General features: G+C 44.3%; 1 protein-coding gene across 1 annotated transcript in view; it reads left to right on the forward strand.

Moving 5' to 3' along the window:
* Positions 1-21,091, forward strand: part of GRIK3 (glutamate ionotropic receptor kainate type subunit 3) — an 861,495-nt gene that overhangs the window by 607,289 nt on the left and 233,115 nt on the right. Inside the window, exon 10 of the mRNA XM_068269053.1 lies at positions 3,890-4,093. Within this exon, the coding sequence (XP_068125154.1) occupies positions 3,890-4,093 (204 nt within the window). The remainder of the gene's footprint in view (positions 1-3,889; positions 4,094-21,091) is intronic.

Consider the following 21,091-nt stretch of genomic DNA (forward strand, 5'->3'; position numbering starts at 1 on the left):
AATAACTGTCACATTGACGGCTATTGCGTACATATCGTCCGCATGCGTCAAAAAATACGCATTAATGGGTATTACGGCACTACGCGTAACATCGTAGTGTAAGTGCCTTCATTACGGTATCCTTACGCGTAATTGCGTAAGTTTACGCGTAATTACAGTGATGTACTGTAGATAATTTCCTACGCCGTAACCGTAATTGCGTAATGCGTAATAGCGTAAAATTACGCGTAATGATCCGTAAGCGTAGATTTTTCCATTACGACCAGCACTGGAACACACCACTGTAATTTTTGCTTCAGTGGCAAATTGTGGTTTTTGAACTGCAAGTTAGTATACTGTATATAGCCCATGGACCTCTTGTAAAGAACTGTATGCAATTATTTCAGGTTATATTGACTTAAAGCGGAATATAACCCTGCTTTTCAACTTTGCTCTAAAACATTATTTACAGCATATTATATGCAAAAAGCATTTTTTTTTACTAGACCAGCATTGGAAGGGTTAAACACAGAGGTTTTAAAGGGATACTGTAGGGGGGTCGGGGGAAAATGAGCTGAACTTACCCGGGGCTTCTAATGGTCCCCCGCAGACATCCTGTGTTGGCGCAGCCACTCCCCAATGCTCCGGCCCCGCCTCAGGTTCACTTCTGGAATTTCTGACTTTAAAGTCAGAAAACCACTGCGCCTGCGTTGCCGTGTCCTCGCTCCCGCTGATGTCACCAGGAGTGTACTGGGCAGACACAGACCATACTGGGCCTGCGCTGTGCGCTCTTGATGACATCAGCGGGATCGAGGACACGGCAACGCAGGCGCAGTGGTTTTCTGACTTTAAAGTCTGAAATTCCAGAAGTGAACCGGAGACGGGGCCGGAGCATCGGTGAGTGGCTGCGCGGGCACAGGATGTCTGCGGGGGACCATTAGAAGCCCCGGGTAAGTTCAGCTCATTTTCCCCCGACCCCCCTACAGTATCCCTTTAAGTTCCGTGCAGACGTTCAGATAGTTACATTCTATTTAGTTAGATGTATCTATTGATAAACAGTTACACACTCTTTGGCTGTCCTCCAAGCTCCTTCTCAGTGAGAGAGATGAGTCACAATAAACACTTAAAAGATACATATTTGTAAACAAAAAGTATCTAACTGAAGTTCGGATGCGTCTGCAGAAATCTCTAGGGACTTTAAAGCCCTGTGTAACCCTTCCAATGCTGGTCTAGTAAAAAAAAAAATGCTGGTTGCATATAATATACTGTAAATAATGTTTTAGAGCAAAGTTGAAATGCAGGGTTATATTCCGCTTTAACTGCACATATAACATAGCACATGTTAATTTTTTACTACCAATACTAACCTATACATAAACGTATGCATTTGTGAACAAAACAGCAACGTATTGTACAGATACAGCTGAATAGGGGTGCTCGGAAGCACACACTTCCGGATTTGAGTGGGGTTAATTATGGCTTTATCTACTTCTGCCTCGACTGTAATCGTAATTCGTAATTTTGCATTACATCTGTAATAACGAGTCGGAATCCGTAATTACTTTAGCGGTTAATAGCAAAGCCCCCATAAGTGCTAAAAACACCAAATTTGCAGGGTACGTTAAGAAGAAAAGTGGGAACAATAGGAAAAGAAAGACCTTATAGTTTTTGAGAAAATCTATGTTAAAGTAAGAGTAAAAAGGCGTGATTTAAATGCAGTAAAATGACAGTTAATGTATCAACTTGTATATAAATGTAGTTATTTATTTATATGTTCGTCGTTGTGTTTGCATGGGTGACAAGGGGATAAAGAGGCTTGGGAGGGGGAGCCTACGTCATTTTTAAAAATGTTTATTATTTCCCACACTCAGAGTCAGAACATATAAAAAAAAAACTCAACATTTATATACATGTTGATACATTAACCCCCTTGGCATTATGATACTTTCTGGATTTTAGGGTCTAAAAGTGGCGCATTTTTTTTGCATGCTTTTACATCCTAAAACCTGAAAAAAGTCATGCTGCTAGGAAGATCTGCAGCAGCCCAGGACTCACTCACCTCCCTGGGATCCAGCGCTGCAGTTTTCCCTGTCCTCCGAGTGGCACTATGACCCTATAGTGAGATTGCCGGCTGTCATCAGGATGACAGACAACGATCTCACCAGGGGGAAGCAGAGCCTTGGAGGAGAGGAAGAAGTGGTGGCCGATGTCGGGATCCACCGGTAGGTGAGTGAAAACCCCTGCTGCACGCATTGCTCTGTATAAACCTCCCGACGGCTACCATGAGTTCAGCTCGGGGATACCCTAGCATGTTTTTTCCACCCTGAGCTGAACTAGTGATTACCACTATTATTTGCAATTAACTGCTAAAGTATATATATACAATGGCACTCGTGATTCTGACTCGTAAGCTACGGATGCATTCGGAATCGCCATACGTGATTGCAGCTGATCACGGATGCCAATTCTGTTTCCGTAATTGCTTAAATCCAGTCATAATTACGGAACATCCGTAATTACAATGTTGTGATAAGCAACACTGAAGCTGGACAAATCTCAGGAGCTGTTAACAGGGCCCCTTAAAAATTACAGTTTGACTCATAACTTTTACATTTTTCTCTAATTGTTGTCAGTGAGGCTTATTCCTAAAAATGATCTACTAATTTTTTCAGTGATCCCCAGCAGGCCTTCAAAAAACAAGCAAACAAAAAAAATTGACTGCACATTTCAGACTATAAGATGCTCTGGTGTATAACATGCACTTAGTCTTAGAGGTCAAATCCAGGGGAAAAAATATACTAAACCTGGTGGGCCAATGGTTCAATGATCCAGAATCTTGTAGATGTTCTCCCCCATTTTTTGTGTACCTCATGTGTCCTCATGTCTTCCATATCTCAACCTGTGCCCCCCATGTGTCCCCCTCTGTCCCCCAAGATGCTGCTTTCATCTATTCAGGGGAGCAGAGGAGGACACGGGGGAGTGGAGGAGGACTCAGGGACGATACAGAGAGTCTCTGACATCCCGGCGGTTGCCAGTTCGTTCATATCAGTGGAGGTTTGTAAGTCAGGGACTTCTTGTATTTGGAATATAACATACAGTGACTTTTTCTTCATATTTTGGGCGGAGAAAAAGTGTGTCTTATATTCCCGAAAAATACAGTAATTGACATTAGTAATTGTAAACAGGATTAGCTCTTCCATTTGTAAATACACATTACATACAAGGGCTTAACAAGGCTCTAGTTAAACCATGACCCATAACTTAGTGTTCTAAAAATCAAACGTACATGGCAGTGTATAAAAAAAATGCCAGATAGTCTCATGGATGCTGCTTACAACTCCACATAGTAATTCTAAAATGAGCAGAATGAGAAAATGTGTTGCTTTTTTCAAATTTCTCACATTGTTTAACAAATAATACCTATGTACTACTAAAGCATTTGGACTCCTTGCAGTGATTATGTGGTATGAATAGTGGCACCAGAGACCAAATTACAGCAGTTCCCGATGCAAGGTAAATAGTGGTAGGTTACTTTTTGTACAATGAGAAGAAGGGTTAGATTTACAGGGTTACATAGTTACATAGTTATTTTGGTTGAAAAAAGACATACGTCCATCGAGTTCAACCAGGGTGAGGTTAGTTTTATTAGTTAGAGTTTGTGGGGACTGGTGAGTGTAGGTATTCCTTTTTTTTTGGTGAAGGGGTAGGATTAGCATAGCCAATATTCAAAACTGAAAAGTCATGTAACACAAAATCCAGTGCCATTATCTACTAGGAGCACATGAGAAAAAGACAGTGACAATATTAGTAGTACAAGAGGGCTGCCCACACCATATCATAGCTTATTCTAAACACATGCATTTTGTACAGAGTATTCATCATTTATATACCTCTCATGTCTATTTGCCAGGAGGAGCCATATGTGATGTTTAAGAAGTCAGATACTCCTTTGTTTGGAAAAGACCGATTTGAAGGATTTTGCATTGACCTCCTGAAGAAGATTTCAGAAATCCTTGGATTTGAATACGATGTACGCTTAGTGGAAGATGGCAAGTATGGATCCCAAGATGAGAAGGGACAGTGGAATGGCTTAGTGAAAGAGCTCATTGACCATGTAAGTGATTCCTTCATGCCTCATCAAATAATTGCATATATTGTATATTCTATGAATAGATAGGTATGAGATGTCTCGATGGCTCAGCCTTAGCATGGGACATGCAAGAATAAGCATTCACTTGGAGAGTAGAGCTCATTATTCTGTGGTATACAGTATGTTGTCAAGTTCGGTAGAATATCAAGATTAATTTGCATTAATGTTTATTTACTAGCAAAGCAGAAAAAGTAATAGAAACAAGATGATGTAGGATGCTGAGAAACCACCACTGGTCCTGGAAAAAAACTTCCTCAAACTACATAAATAACATTTTTTTACTGCCTGTAGTTAATGAAACTGAAGGTTTTTTTCTCCCCTTCATTAAAGTACAACAACATTATGTCTGCATAGGCTTTGATGAATGTGATAGCAACCTGATTATAGTGCTAAAGTGGGCCTAAATTCACACGTATTTTATCTAAGGACCTGTGTTGATTATCAAGTAGTATGTTATTTGCAGAGTGTGTTCGGACTCTTGGAGCTCAGTACACTGAATGCATTTGCATATGTTTGCGTAAATGCAATATATTTTAGCGTTCCCAGTAATGTGCTCACATGCACTGAGTTTTTATAGAGCTTTTCTGTATATATTTTTGCGCAGACGCAAAAGCAATCAACCGATGGTGTCGCTGCAGTGCAAATTTAACACTTTTCTTCCCCCATCCCCCAGCACTATCAGTATAATAAGTGCATGATACAGAGCAACTAAAACCCTCTCTCCAAGATCTTTTTATAAGAGGGTATCAATGCGATGCAATGGCCATTGATAAAGACTAAAGTAACATATACACTCGTTACTTCCTGTTGGCATACTAACAGTATGCACAGGAAGATTACGTGGGGGGACATCTTGTGGCCAAATAGTAAAATTACACCTGCATGCACTTTTTGCATAAAAATATATACATATAACATTTAAAATCCCCTTACCGCCCCCACTCTCCCATAGTTACCAAAATAAACCATTTGCATGTATCATAAAAAATAACATAAAAAAATACATAAGTAGTTACCGCAGGGACTAAACTTTTCTAATATGTATGTCATGAGGGTATATTACTGTTAGTTTTACAAATAGAGGCCTGTAATTAGTGATGGATGCAAAACCAAACAAAAAAATACACCTTTATTTCCAAATAAAATATTGTTGCCATATATTGTACTAGGGAAACATTTTAAACGTTGTAATAACCAGGACGAATGGGCAAATAAAATTGGTGGGTTTTAATTATAGTAGCATGTATAAATTTAAAACCATAATAGCCGAAACATTAAAAATAATGACTTGTTTCCATTGCTTTCTTATTATTCCCATTAAAATAAATTTAGTGTAAAATGATCCTTAGCAAAAGATATCACCCATAGTAATCCTAATTGGTGGAGAAAAAAACAAGGAATAGATAATTTTGTTTTTATTACTAGTGATAAAGTTATTGGGGAATGAAAGGGAGGTGCACTGAAAGTTGAAATTGCTCTGGTCCACAAAGGGGAAATACCCCTCTGTGATGAAGTGGTTAAACATTACAAAGTATTTAAAGAGGAACTGTCGTGAAAATCTTAAAATTTAAAACACATACGAATAAGAAGTACATTTCTTCCTGAGAAAAATGAGCCATAAATACTTTTCTCCTATGTTGCTGTCACTTACAGTAGGTAGTAGAAATCTGATATTACCGACAGATTTTGGACTAGCCCATCTTCTCATTGGGGGGTTTTCAGGGTTTTCTTTATTTTTAAAAGCAGTTAGTGAATGGCAGTTTCTCCGTCCAACTGCCAAAATAGTGTACAGTGAGCAGGGAGGCTGGTCAGCATCTTTGTATAAAGATTTTTCAGGGAGTGTCTTGAGTGTCTTTATAATGAATAAAGGCCATGCTGAGAATCCCCTATGGAGAGATGGATTAGCCCAAAATCTGTCAGTAATGTCAGATTTCTACTACCTACTGTAAGTGACAACAACATAGGAGAAAAGTAATGTATGGCTCATTTTACTCTGGAAGAAATGTACTTCTTATTTGTATGTGTTTTAAATTTTAAGATTTTCAGGACAGTTTCTCTTTAATAAACATTATTTCAGATTTTGTACTTTGATTGTATCAGCAGCAGTGGTGCTCACCGCCAGGTCGTGATCACGCTTACGCGTGGATTCACGACCATTTTGCCGCATTCCGCCTCGGACACGCTAAGCCGTGAATAGATTTTCAACCACGAAAATTTGCTTCGGCTTTGCGTGAATGCGGACAGAAATCCACATTCACGCTCGTGAAACCCGGCACTGAAGTCGTGGTTAGCGGAAATGCGTCAAACTATGCGGAAGTGACACATTGCAGGCCAATCAGAGGGCCCCAGCCAGGCCCTAGCAACCAATCACAGGAGGGGAGCTATGCCCTCCCCTCCTGAATATAAAGCGGCGGCCATGATGGAAAAGCTCTGTCCTTGCTAGACTGTGGTGCTGAGAGGATTATCTCCAGGCCATTGTTGTTTGAGCAAGTGCATTTATTGTGTTAAAAACAAAGCGTTTTTTTTGCTAACACTGCTCTTATACTGTACACAGTTAGCTAGTCAGTGAGTGATTGCTGTAGTTAATTGTAGTCAGTGTAGTGTAGTGGGAGTGTGGGAGTCTAGTGATTATTTAACTGTGTGTAGTGCAGGCAGGTTCAGTGCTGCAGTGTAGTCAGTGTAGTGGGAGTGGGGATTATCTGTGTGTAGTGCAGGCAGGCAGGCTAGTGCAGCTGCAGTGTTCACTTGTATATTCCAGTGACAGTTATACACTTGTACTATTTGCAGGCAGCCAGTCACACCGCCGGCGCCGCCACTCTCTGCCAGCGCTGTTCATTCATTCTGTCAGTGACCTTGTGCCGTGCCCAGTGCCCACTGCTCGCTCGCTGGCATATAAGCATCTCATTACACAGTGTGACATCCTTGTGTGCCCACTGCATCCTCCAGTGACCTAGTTGTATATCCAGTGCCCACTGCTGTGCCCACTGCATCCTTCAGTGACCTTGTACTGTGCCCACTGCATCCTTCAGTGACCTAGTTGTATATCCAGTGCCCACTGCATCCTTCAGTGACCTTGTACTGTGCCCACTGCATCCTTCAGTGACCTAGTTGTATATCCAGTGTCCACTGCTGTGCCCACTGCATCCTTCAGTGACCTTGTACTGTGCCCACTGCATCCTTCAGTGACCTAGTTGTATATCCAGTGCCCACTGCTGTGCCCACTGCATCCTTCAGTGTCCTTGTACTGTGCCCACTGCATCCTTCAGTGACCTAGTTGTATATCCAGTGTCCACTGCTGTGCCCACTGCATCCTTCAGTGACCTTGTACTGTGCCCACTGCATCCAGTGATTCATTACTAGCAACATGTCTGGCAGGGTTTCGCGGGGTGAGAGGAAAGGGAGTTCAATTGCCTCAGCCACTTCTGGGACTGCTCCACGTCCAGGGAGAGGACGCCCAGCTGTACGTGGTCATGATGCAGCAGAAAGGGGGGCAGCAAAGCCTGGGCCGAGTCAGCGGACGTCATTGTCCAAATATTTTAAAGATTCTGGTCCCCGTGTGGTGGTTGAGCAAATGGAACCTGACGTACTCATGGACATCATGACTTCCTCCCAGACCTCTACTGTGAGCACCACTCCAAGCAGCAGCAGCAGCCAACGTCCCACGCTTGTTGTGACATCCACCCCAGCACCCACTGGTCAGCAGCCCTCCCAGGATGACAGTGTTCTGTCCCTCAGTCCGGCATCTGGGAACCTGCTGATGCAAGAAGCTCAGGACTTACTGGGGACTGATGTGGCAGAGATTGAGATCGGGCCACAATCACAAGCGTTGTTGAGTTCTGGTGATGAAGAAGAGGGGTCTGTGTTTGGGGATGTAGGGACAGAAGAGGAGGCGGGGGAGTCAGAGGAAGAGCTGGATTATGATGATGCTGCTGATGATGACGACGTTGTGGACCCTAACTATGCGCAGCCTGCTGAGTCCGTGGAAGAATGGTTAGAGCAGGATGACGAGTCACCTCGGCCTAGGCAAGGATATCGCCATATGTCAGGCAGGGGCAGGGGCATCGGCAGCAGTGGGCGTGGAGGAAGTAGACAGGACACTGCTTCAGCCGGCACCACCACCATGCAACCCCCGGCAACTACTACCACACATTGTTCCGCTGCACCCTCTGCTAGTGGGGGCCGCAGTAAATTAAAGTCACCAGTGTGGGATTGCTTTGACGAATGTACTGATGACAAAAGGTATGCGGTGTGCAGGTTATGCAGCAAAAGATTGAGCCGTGGGAAAAGTCTGAGCAAGATGGGTACCTTATCCCTCCAGGGCCACCTGAGAAGCCGCCACTGCCGCGAGTATGCGGACTTTAAGAGGAAGCAGGCACTGCTGGCAGGGGTTCCTGAGAGCAGAAGGCCCACCAGCGCAGCAGCATCATCCCTCCCTCAGGGTCGTGAATCCCCCACAGCAGCAGCAGTAGTAGCACGCAAGCGCTCTTCCACCTCGGCTACTCAGGACACAGACATTGAGGCTGGCAGCCAGTGTTCGTCTCTCTCCTCTGTCTCCCCTGCATCCCAGCGTCGTCAGACCCTGCTGAGCGACACCTTTCAGGGTCTTACCAAGCCTCTGCCTCCAAGCCACAGGCGGATCCGCAAACTAAATGGCTTGCTGGCCCGGGCCATGGCATCACAGCTACTTCCCTACTCCCTGGTGCAGGAGGGGAGCGCCATGCGGACGCTGCTCCAATTTGGCATCCCCGAGTGGCAAGTCCCCAGTCGCCACTATTTCAGCAGGAGCGCGATCCCAGCACTCCACAAGTTTGCGGTGGAAAACGTGGCCCGTTCCCTGGACTACTCTGTGGGCAAGCGGGTCCACGTGACCATGGACTCGTGGAGTAGCAGATTTGGGACTGGTCGCTACCTGTCCTTTACGGCCCACTGGGTGACACTGATGGAAGGGAGGGAGGACAAGAGCGCATCAGCCCAGCTAGTGGTGCCACCACGCGGGATCAGGGGGGATGCAGAAGGGTCCTGTCACAACACTCCCTCTGCACCCGGAAAGCAAGCCCGCCTCGGCAGCAGCAGCGCCAAGCCTCGGCACTGCCAAGCCCTTTTAAAATTGGTGACCCTGGGGAAGGAGAGGCTTACGGCCACCAATGTCCTGGCCGCCCTCAGGAAGCAGGAACGGAGGTGGCTGACCCCCAGAGGCCTGGAAGTGGGGTATGTGGCAGCCGATAACGGGGCCAACCTGGTGGCAGCAGTGCAGCAGGGAAACCTCCAGCACATCCCCTGCTTGGCCCACGTGCTCAATCTTGTGGTGCAGCGCTTCTTGCGCACGTACCAGGGGATGAGCGAGCTGCTGCAGGATGCCCGGGCGGTGGTACGCTTTTTCCGCCTGTCAGCCACTGCCTCTGCACTCTTGTCCACCTTACAGAAGCAGTATGGAAGGCCACAACACCGGCTGATCATCGACATGCCAGTTCGCTGGAATTCGACTCTGGCCATGTTGGAGCGGCTGTGTCAGCACAGGCTGGCTCTTAGGGCCTACATGCTAGACCCAAGTGTCCCCATCAACCATCAAGTCCCCATGATTACTGCCACTCAGTGGACACTGATGCAGCAAGTATGCCTGGTGCTGAGTCCCTTCCTGGAGGCAACCAAGATGGTCAGTGAGGAGCGGGCCTCTGTGTGCCAGTGGGTGCCCTTGGTTTGTCTACTGGAGCAGGCAATGGACAATTTAATTGAGCGTGGGGATGAAGCCCTGAGGCAGTTGGAAGAACAGGAGCAGATGGCAGCACAGTCCAGCTCAGAGGAGGGATCACAGCAGGTAGTGGAAGAGTTGGAGGTCCCTAACCTGAATGAGGAGGAGGAGCAGAGTGCAGCAGGCGTTGTACGTGGATGGCGGTTGGAGGAGGACAACAACATGGCACAGGAAGAGGACAGGCATGCGTTATGGGACAATGGCGAGGACGAGGAAGATCTTGCTGGCAGGGCCCACTTGTTTCCCATGGCTGTGCACATGTTGCGCTGCCTTCGCAGGGACCCCCGGGTGATCCAGATGCGTTCAAGGGAGGACATCTGGATTACCTTGATGCTTGATCCCTGTCTGAAGGGGAAGCTGGGAGACTTAATGACGCCATCCACCACCGAGCAACGCACAAGGGAGTTGAAGGAGGCCCTTGTGCGCAGACCACTGGAAGCATTCCCCCAGCCTTCCACCCCCACTGTAACTACTCTGCCAAGCCAGCAAGAGGTGCCTGCCATTGCCACTAGCAGCACAACAACAACCACCAGCAGCAGCAGCAGCAACTGGCGCCCCGGAGACCTGAAGAGCCTAAGCAAGAGCCTGTATGCAGTGCAGCAGCCCAGAACAGAGGTGCCCGCCACAGCATCCACCACCAACCAGCACAAGCAACGACTGACCACCATGGTGTCTGACTATATGGGGTCATCCAGCGGGCTCAATGACACCGACAGCCCCGTGGACCCCTTGGAGTACTGGGTCAAGAGACTGGACATCTGGAGCGAGCTTTCCCAGTACGCCCTGGAACTCCTATCCTGCCCTCCTTCCAGTGTCCTCTCAGAGAGATGCTTTAGTGCGGCCGGTGGCATGGTCACAGAGAAGCGCTCTCGGCTCTCCCACGCCTCTGTGGACAAACGCACCTTCCTGAAAATCAACCAGGCTTGGGTGGAAGGTGAGTTCCTGGCCCCTATTGTCGGACACAGGGGGACATGAAGTGGCTGCTGCATGTGCTGTTGTTAACTATGCCTGCCTTTATAAAGACAGTTACTACCTGCCTAGTGCCTACCTTGGTTAATTTTTGGGTGTTATGGTACTACTACCAGTAAGTTGCCATGGTCCTCCTTCTGAGCTGCTTAACTGACCGCCCGCATTGTCCTCCTCCTTCTGACTCAGTCGCTTCCACCAATGTACTCTGTCTGCGTTATCACTGCCCGGGTCGCCGGGTGCATTTAATTTTTTAGCCAGCACTATGACACTGTGCTACTACTACTACCACCAGTATGTTGGCATGGTCCTTCTGTGCTGCTGCTGAACTGACCGCCCGCATTGTTCTCCTCCTCCTGACTCAGTCACTTCCCGCTGCTGCACTCTGCGTTCACACTGCCCGGGTCACCGGGTGCATTTAATTTTTTGGCCAGCACTATGACGCTGTGCTGCTACTACTACCACCAGTATGTTGCCATGGTCCTTCCTTCTGTGCTGCTGCTGAACTGAACGCCCGCTTTGTCCTTCTCCTCCTCCTGACTCAGTCACTACCACGGTACCACCAATGCACTCTGTCTGCGTTATCACTGCCCGGGTCACCGGGTGCATTTAATTTTTTGGCCAGCACTATGACACTGTGCTACTACTACTACCACCAGTATGTTGGCATGGTCCTTCTGTGCTGCTGCTGCTGAACTGACCGCCCGCATTGTCCTCCTCCTCCTGACTCAGTCGCTTCCCACTGTTGCACTCTGCGTTCACACTGCCCGGGTCACCGGGTGCATTTAATTTTTTGGCCAGCACTATGACGCTGTGCTGCTACTACTACCACCAGTATGTTGCCATGGTCCTTCTGTGCTGCTGCTGCTGAACTGAACGCCCGCTTTGTCCTCCTCCTCCTCCTGACTCAGTCACTACCACGGTACCACCAATGCACTCTGTCTGCGTTATCACTGCCCGGGTCACCGGGTGCATTTAATTTTTTGGCCAGCACTATGACACTGTGCTACTACTACTACCACCAGTATGTTGGCATGGTCCTTCTGTGCTGCTGCTGCTGCTGAACTGACCGCCCGCATTGTCCTCCTCCTCCTGACTCAGTCGCTTCCCGCTGCTGCACTCTGCGTTCACACTGCCCGGGTCACTGGGTGCATTTAATTTTTTGGCCAGCACTATGACACTGTGCTACTACTACTACCACCAGTATGTTACCATGGTCCTTCTGTTCTGTGCTGCTGAACTGACCGCCCGCATTGTCCTCCTTCTCCTGACTCAATCGCTTCCACCAATGTACTCTGTCTGCGTTCACACTGCCCGGGTCACCGGGTGCATTTAATTTTTTGGCCAGCACTATGACGCTGTGCTGCTACTACTACCACCAGTATGTTGCCATGGTCCTTCTGTGCTGCTGAATTGACCGCCCGCATTGTCCTCCTCCTCCTGACTCACTCGCTTCCACCAATGTACTCTGTCTGCGTTCACACTGCCCGGGTCACCGGGTGCATTTAATTTTTTGGCCAGCACTATGACGCTGTGCTGCTACTACTACTACCAGTATGTTGCCGTGGTCCTTCTGTGCTGCTGAACTGACCGCCCGCATAGTCCTTCTCCTGACTCAGTCGCTACCACCACTGCACTCTGCGTTCACACTGCCCGTGTCCACTGACAACTCTGCTGCGATGTCATTGCTAATTGCTGCAAAATAAAAATTACAAAAACCTCTCTGGGGCCTTTTTGGCGTCAGCCACTCATCCTCCTCCAGCGGTACCTTCACCGCCAAGTGCCATTGGAACTCGCCTTCACCTCTTTGATTGCTTAACGCGTATATCCCTTTTTAAAACCACGTATTACCAATTAATAGCCCCATTTACAGTGGTGATTTGTCTTTAAAAGCCATTAAAAAAAAAAAAAATTGGGAATTTTTTATGTTGAAGTTATGTTGCCCCTTATCACCTCAATAATCCATGCAATTTGGGGGATTGTAGCATGTATGGGGGCTTTGTTATTAACGTTAAAAGAAAATCCGCCTCCGGGCGGGAATCCACGCGTGATTACGCCATTCACGGCAGAAAATCCGCGTGGTTGCGTGGACGCGGCCGAAAATCCGCATGCGGCGGGGCCGAATGCGGATTTTTTTTTGCAACCACGCGGATTGCCGAATTCGTGGATGAGGCACATCCGAGCATCCCTAATCTGCAGCAATACTGAGGGCCATATCACAGGATTAGTGACAGCACGCTGGCTACTCTTTGCATAAATATCCTGATTACTGCAGGTGATTATTAATCCTGCAGAATTCCAATTATTCCAATACTGTACAGCCAACTACTCATGCAGGAATATGGACGTTATTGGCAGTGTTGCTTGCGAATTTTCGCCAAAGTAATTTTCACATTGAAAATACCATTTTCGATTTTGCTGAATTTTCGCGAAAATAAGCTTAAATTTTCACATTTTTGCCCAAATAGCGAAATTAAAAGAAAAGTGTCATATATTCTCCCAAATAGCAAATTTTGAAAATAACTGCTATTTTCGACATGTGCTTAGCATGAAAATTCGAAGATTGATAGGAAGTAATGTCTTCTCTCACCATATTAGGCCTCCCATGATTCTTAGCAGCAGAATTGACCCAGGAACCATACAACTACAACCAATCAGAAAACAGACAGCCCCCTGAGAAGACTAGCTCTCTTACACACCAGCATCTGTTGGAAAAAGTTAGGCCCAGTGCACACGAAAAACCTCTAGCAGATCTGCAAACGCTAGAGGTTTTTAAAGCCAATTTTCAGAGCGATCCTAGGCATGTTTAGAGAGGTTTTCTAAACATGCCTAGCGTGTTTTGGAGTGTTTTTGTATAGCAGATTTCATATATTGTTACAGTAAAACTGTTACTGAACAGCTTCTGTAACAAAAACCGCTTGGAAAACCGCTCTGGTCTAGCGTTTTTCAGAGCTGTTTTCCACTTTCCTATACTTTAACATTGAGGCAGAATCGCCTTAAAAATCTAAAAAATGCTGCATCCCCCGAGTTTGCATTTGTGGAAAAAATGAACCGCTCTGGTGTGCACCAGCCCATTACTTTCACTTTCATTAGCCAATGACAACTGACAACTGAAGTGAAGAGGGATATGGAGGCTGCCATATTTATTTCCTTTTAAACAAATACCAGTTCCCTGGCTATCTTGCTGATCCTCTACCATTAATACCATTAATACTTTTAGCCGTAGACCCTGAATGAGCATGCAGCAAATCAGGTGTTTCTGATATTTTTGTCAGATTACTGACAAGATTAGCCTGATGCTTGTTTCTGGTCTGATTCAAATACTACTGCACCCAAACAGACCAGCAGGGCTGCCAGGCAACTGGTTTTGTTTTAAAAGAAATACATTTGGCAGCCTCCATTTCCCCCCACTACAGTTGTCCTTTAAGCATGGTCGCTGTGTCCAAGCCGATGTTCCTATCTGCCTCTGTATTTTTTTTATTTGTACACTGCCAACTTTTCCTGACTTATGGGGGTGATGGTCACTCTGACTGAGCTGCTGCTCCCCCCGGCCAGTGTCATTTTATGGGATATGTATGCTGCCTGCTTCTCCTGACTTATGGGGGTGATGGTCACTCTGACCGAGCTGCTGCTCCCCATGCCACTGTAATAATACTGACACCTGCACTTGATAAAATATTTTTTTTATTCAAATCACCATGTATATTGAGGCGTTTTACAAAAAATATATACTTTTATCCTATTGTAACTTTAAATTGATTTTCTCCAAAACTAGAAGGTCTTTTTCAAAAATTCTTCCTTTCTTTTTTCCCCTTATACCCACTGTTCTTCTTAACATACTCTGCCAATTTGATGATTCTAGCTTGTAAGGGGGCTTTGCAATTTACCGTGAAAATTGCGGACATTAGGCTAAAATAAATGCTAAAATATTCAGGTGAATTTTTGCTTGTCGAAGCGAAAATTGTACTTATTTTGGTGCAAATTTTGCGAAAATAATTTTTGCATTTTCGCTCATCACTGGTTATTGGGCAGGGTGTACTTTAGACAGGTACAACAAAAGTATCCAATGTAGTTTCAAGTAGGGTGCTCATTCAGATTTTGCGGAATTGAAATTTCGACGTTTCTGATCCCAAATCGCAACTCAGTACTTTTAGCCCAATTACAGAACTGAGACGTATTGGACCAATCAGTTGGCCAAAACTCGGAAGTATTTTTGGCCAATCAGCGGATGCAAGAAATGACCCAAAAAAGACTCCTAAAAAATGGAAATCCACAGAATCGGTAATCAGCATTTTTGCGGAGTCAGAAATTGGTATTTACGACCATCTCTAGTTTCAGGCAGAAAAATAAGAAGTCTGGTTATTGACAACCCACACAATGCACCTGTTCAGTTGCAGCTGTCTGATTGTACGTGGCCCTGGGATGGTAAAAGCCTGACAAACAGTTTATACAAACTTGAAACAAACTAGTGTCATTGCCTATTTCACATACAAGTTTATTTCATGACTCCAAAGCCTTTCTGTGTTACTAGCAATTCTACTTTACATTGAGTTTTTGAAAAGGTTTTTGAAAAAGTCCAAATTATTTTCTGAACTTTTGTTATTGAATTGATCGAAGAGATATGTATGTTTTATACTATTTTGACAATACAGAAGAAGTAACTGCAAGTCTTCATATTTCCTCAATCATTGACTGTCCTTATGTAATAATAGAAGATTGCTATGGGTGTGGTGGTGCGCTTAGTAGGAACATTTATTGTTTACTACTTTTTTTTGCATTCTCAAAATATGTAGCTGCATACTTTACAGAAAATGAAAGAGTGCTGATTTCATGGTTGAATAATAATACCAGTTTTAGCTTACATGCCCTTTAAGAGATTCATACCTGATAGTATGTGAAATGAAACAATAATTTATAATTATATTAAAAAACTACAGTGGTGTGAAAAACTATTTGCCCCCCTCCTGATTTCTTATTCTTTTGCATGCTTGTCACACTTAAATGTTTCTGCTCATCAAAAACCGTTAACTATTAGTCAAAGATAACATAATTGAACACAAAATGCAGTTTTAAATGATTGTTTTTATTATTTAGTGAGAAAAAAAAACCTCAAAACCTACATGGCCCTGTGTGAAAAAGAAATTGGCCGCTGAACCTAATAACTGGTTGGGCCACCCTTAGCAGCAATAACTACAATCAAGCGTTTGCGATAACTTGCAACGAGTCTTTTACAGCGCTCTGGAGGAATTTTGGCCCACTCATCTTTGCAGAATTGTTGTAATTCAGCTTTATTTGAGGGTTTTCTAGCATGAACCGCCTTTTTAAGGTCATGCCACAACATCTCAATAGGATTCAGGTCAGGACTTTGACTAGGCCACTCCAAAGTCTTCATTTTGTTTTTCTTCAGCCATTCAGAGGTGGATTTGCTGGTGTGTTTTGGGTCATTGTCCTGCTGCAGCACCCAAGACCGCTTCAGCTTGAGTTGACGAACAGATGGCCGGACATTCTCCTTAAGGATATTTTGGTAGACAGTAGAATTCATGGTTCCATGTATCACAGCAAGCCTTCCAGGTCCTGAAGCAGCAAAACAACCCCAGACCATCACACTACCACCACCATATTTTACTGTTGGTATGATGTTCTTTTGCTGAAATGCTGTGTTACTTCTACACCAGATGTAACGGGACACGCACCTTCCAAAAAGTTCAACTTTTGTCTCGTCGGTCCACAAGGTATTTTCCCAAAAGTCTTGGCAATCATTGAGATGTTTTTTAGCAGAATTGAGACGAGCCTTAATGTTCTTTTTGCTTAAAAGTGGTTTGCGCCTTGGATATCTGCCATGCAGTCCGTTTTTGCCCAGTCTCTTTCTTATGGTGGAGTCGTGAACACTGACCTTAATTGAGGCAAGTGAGGCCTGCAGTTCTTTAGATGTTGTCCTGGGGTCTTTTGTGGCCTCTCGGATGAGTTTTCTCTGCGCTCTTGGGGTAATTTTGGTCAGCCGGCCACTCCTGGGAAAGTTCATCACTGTTTCATGTTTTTGCCATTTGTGGATAATGGCTCTCACTGTGGTTCGCTGGAGTCCCAAAGCTTTAGAAATGGCTTTATAACCTTTACTAGACTGATAGATCTCAATTACAGTACTTTTGTTCTCATTTGTTCCTGAATTTCTTTGGATCTTGGCATGATGTCTAGCTTTTGAGGTGCTTTTGGTCTACTTCTCTGTGTCAGATAGCTCCTATTTAAGCAGTGGCGTAGCTAAGGAGCTGTGGGCCCCGATGCAAGTTTTACAATGGGGCCCCCCAAGCACTCTATACATAGCAATTGATACGGTGCACCAAAACCTGCCAATGGCAACTACAGTGTCAGAGGTGCAAGAAGGGGATGGGGAACAGTTTGTTAATGATTACCACTATTCAAAGTATCTATAGAAGTGATTATTATGAGCACAGGACCAATAGAGAGCTAATACTGTAGTTGAGGAAGGGCCCTTCGGGGCCCCTCTGGCCCAAGGGCCCCGATGCGGTCGCTACCTCTGCAACCCCTATTGCTACGCCCCTGTATTTAAGTGATTTATTGATTGAAACAGGTGTGGCAGTAATCAGGCCTGGGGGTGACTACAGAAATTGAACTCAGGTGTGATAAACCACAGTTAAGTTATTTTTTAACAAGGGGGGCAATCACTTTTTCACACAGGGCCATGTAGATTTGTTGTTTTTTTTCTCACTAAATAATAAAAACCATCATTTAAAACTGCATTTTGTGTTCAATTATGTTATCTTTGAGTAATAGTTAACGTTTTTTGATGATCAGAGACACTTAAGTGTGACAAACATGCAAAAGAATAAGAAATCCGGAAGGGGGCAAATAGTTTTTCACACCACTGTATTTGTGTGGCACTAGTACATACCATAGTAATTCTTTTAATAAAGTTGCACTATCACTGTAAGTGTCATCTGGTTAGTGTACGGGTTTAGGCTGTTGCCTTTGATGTAAGGTTTGAGCTTTTGACCAGAGTTTGAATCCCAGCTTAAACCAGTATGTAAAATAGTAAGGAGTCTTTGGGCAAGGCTCTATTATAATCCTGGTTGCTTGTAGAGTGCACTCTAAGTGGCTGCATTCCTGAAAGGACCACTGTCGCAAAATTATTAAAATGTAAAATACATGTAAACACATACAAATAAAAACCTTGTTTCTTCCAGAGTAAAATGAGCCAGAAATTACTTTTCTCCTATGTTGCTGTCACTTATAGTAGGTATTAGAAATCTGACATTACCGACAGGTTTTGAGCTAGTCCATCTCTCCATAGGGGATTCTCAGCATGGCCTTTATGCTTTATCAAGACACTCCTTGAAAAATATTTATAAAAAGATGCTGGTCAGCCTCCATGCTCACTGCACACGTTTTTGGCAGTTGGATGGAAAACTGCCATTCACTAAGTGCTTTTGAAAATAAAGAAAACCCTGAGAATATCCTATGAGGAGATTGGCTAGTCCAAAATCTGTCAGTTCTGTCAGATTTCTTCTACTTACTATGAGTGACAGCAACACAGGAAAAAAAAAATAATTTATGGCTCATTTTACGCTGGAAGAAACGTACTTCTTTTCTGCATATGTTTACATATATTTTAAATTTTAAGATATTCGTGACAGTGGTCATTTAAGTGCTTTAAAGGATACCCAAAGTGGCATGTGACATGATGAAATAGATATGGGTATGTACAGTGCCTAGCACACAAATAACTATGTTGTGTTCCTTTTTTTATTTCTCTGTCTGAAAGAGTTAAATATCAGGTATGTAAATGGTTGACTCAGTCCTGACAGGAAGTGACTACAGTGTGACCCTCACTGATAAGAAATACTTCAATGAACGTGTCATTGAGCAAAAACAATAAAACAGTTAAAACTTAAAAAGTAGATTTCAACATAAAATAAAACTGTGGAATATCTTAAAAAGTAATTTTTAGGAGGAGGAAGATAGATACAATTGTTTATTTCATTAGTTTATTTTCGCTTCAGGTGTCCTTTAAGTCTGCTAGAAGAGAAACGCTATATAAATGTTACTTCAATTTCAGAGATATAGAGAAGGCTGGATTTACACTTTCTTGTGCAGACCCATATACATACACAAAAGCCTCTTCTTGCTTGATCACTTTGCCTGTAATAACGTGTAGCTTCTACCATAGCTGCATTGCTGGGACTGTGATAACTGTTTGTTACCTTGTATGGTACCTTTGCATTATACTTTTGTGAAAGTGTACTTTTCCTGCAGTGGCAAATAGCAGCGTTCCCTCCACCTTTGTCCTGTGGATTTACCATTGCTGCGGTTGTGATTGGCAGTCACTCTCTCTATCCTGCTGTGTAGACATTACCATAGCTGTGATTTCTATTGGTGATGCTTTCCCATGTTGCTGCCTTTCTTGCGGTGGCAATTAGCAGGCGTTCCTTCTAGTCATGATGTGTGGACTTTACCAAAGCTGTGGTTGCTATTGTAGGTAGGGCTCCTTCCTGTTCTCTCTTGTTTGTATTTGTGTGGATGTTTACCATTGCTATGGTAGTGCTTGCACTGGTAAATTTTCCCTCCTGTCTATGCTTGTTTTGGTGGTTACCAGAAGCTCAGTGCCACAATCGTTTTGTGCAACTATCCTTCCTGTTTGTCCTTGTCTTATTGTGGCGGTCATAAGAAGCTCAGGGCTGTGGTCGCTCTGAGCAACCTTCCTCCCTGTCTCGTCTGCTACTTCTGCTTCGATCTGTGCTGCACACGTATGTTACCCAGTATTGCCAGTACCACTTCCTGGTGGGTCTTCGTGGTACCACTGCTTCCTAACCCCATCAGTTCCTATATCTTGTGCATTAATGCTTGGGTTTAAACATGTGCTGGGTAGGCGCAACTTGTGTCCCGAGGCTGAGCGGGGATGCGCCACATATGGTGAAGACTGCAGCGGAGATTGGGGCGTAGGAACTGACAATAAGACAGTGGATCCATTAGGCCTTATATTTCCATAATCAGAAGCCTACTTAAAGTTTTTTTATTTTATTTTTTACCAGAAAAAAAAAACTGAATAAGAATTGTGTAATAATTGGTGTTGCTGCTTGCTAATGATTAATGTAGAGCTCAAGGTTGGATGCTAAAGGGATTAATCTCCCTGTATATGTTTATGGGGCATATTCAAAAATCATCAATTAATTTGCCTTGCAGAGGGAGTGCACAGTAATTTCACAGTTAACCACACTGGCAAGGTAGCACGTGTTGCGCAATTAACTCCATCCACATTACCAAGTAGCATAGCACACAATGCTCACATTACCTAGGTAATGCACAACATGAGCTACCTCAGCAGTGGAATTAACTTTAAAATTGGCATGTGCTCCCTGGCACAACAACTTTACTGCTGCTTTGTGAATGTGCCCCTATGTCTCTGATATTTCCATAGCCTCACCACAGGCATTTTTGTCTTTCCCTGAGATATGGAAATCTTATTTCCTTCTTAGAAATGTGCAGCAGAATATGAAATCCATCAGGCAGAGTAATGACTGTAGCAAATGGCCTGACTTGGTAGTTCAGTTCCAAGGAATTTGTCGTCATGACCCCATGAGATATTAGAGGTTGGAGTGTGAGTCAACAACTGCATTCGCCAAAAAGTGAAAATTGAAATAAATGCTTTAGCTGAACTGACCTTTAAACTGGATAGCTGGAAGCATCCATTAGTAGAATGTACAGAACTCAGCAACTCCCTGTGTACAAATTCCATAAACAGTGGTTTAAGTTTCACTTGCAAGTGAAACAATGGAATGCACATGGTGGTGTTGCTGATCATTTTAACACCCATTCGAAAACATGTCCAGGAGAGGCATTGATGCCCAAAGTCTAAGGTAAAGGAGATCATAAATACGTTGGATTTGTATGTACGTGTCTATTTGTTTGTATGATATGTATTCTAAAGGAGTATGTGTGTGTTATTAGCAGTGGTATAGCTAGAGATTATGGGGCACCATAGAAAAACTTTCATGGGTCCCTCAGATGTAGGCACACTTTATTATTATTATTTATTATTATTTATACAGCGCCGACATCTTCCACAGCACTGTACAGAGTATATTGAGGGGCTCACAATCTAATTTTTACCATAGTCATATGTCTATATTTGTATCGTGTAGTGTATGTATCGTAGTCTAGGGCCAATTTAGGAGGAAGCCAATTAACTTAACTGTATGTTTTTGGGATGTGGAAGGAAACATGAGTGCCCGGAG

Source organism: Hyperolius riggenbachi, chromosome 2 (assembly GCF_040937935.1).
Source record: "Hyperolius riggenbachi isolate aHypRig1 chromosome 2, aHypRig1.pri, whole genome shotgun sequence".
Lineage (NCBI taxonomy): Eukaryota > Metazoa > Chordata > Amphibia > Anura > Hyperoliidae > Hyperolius > Hyperolius riggenbachi.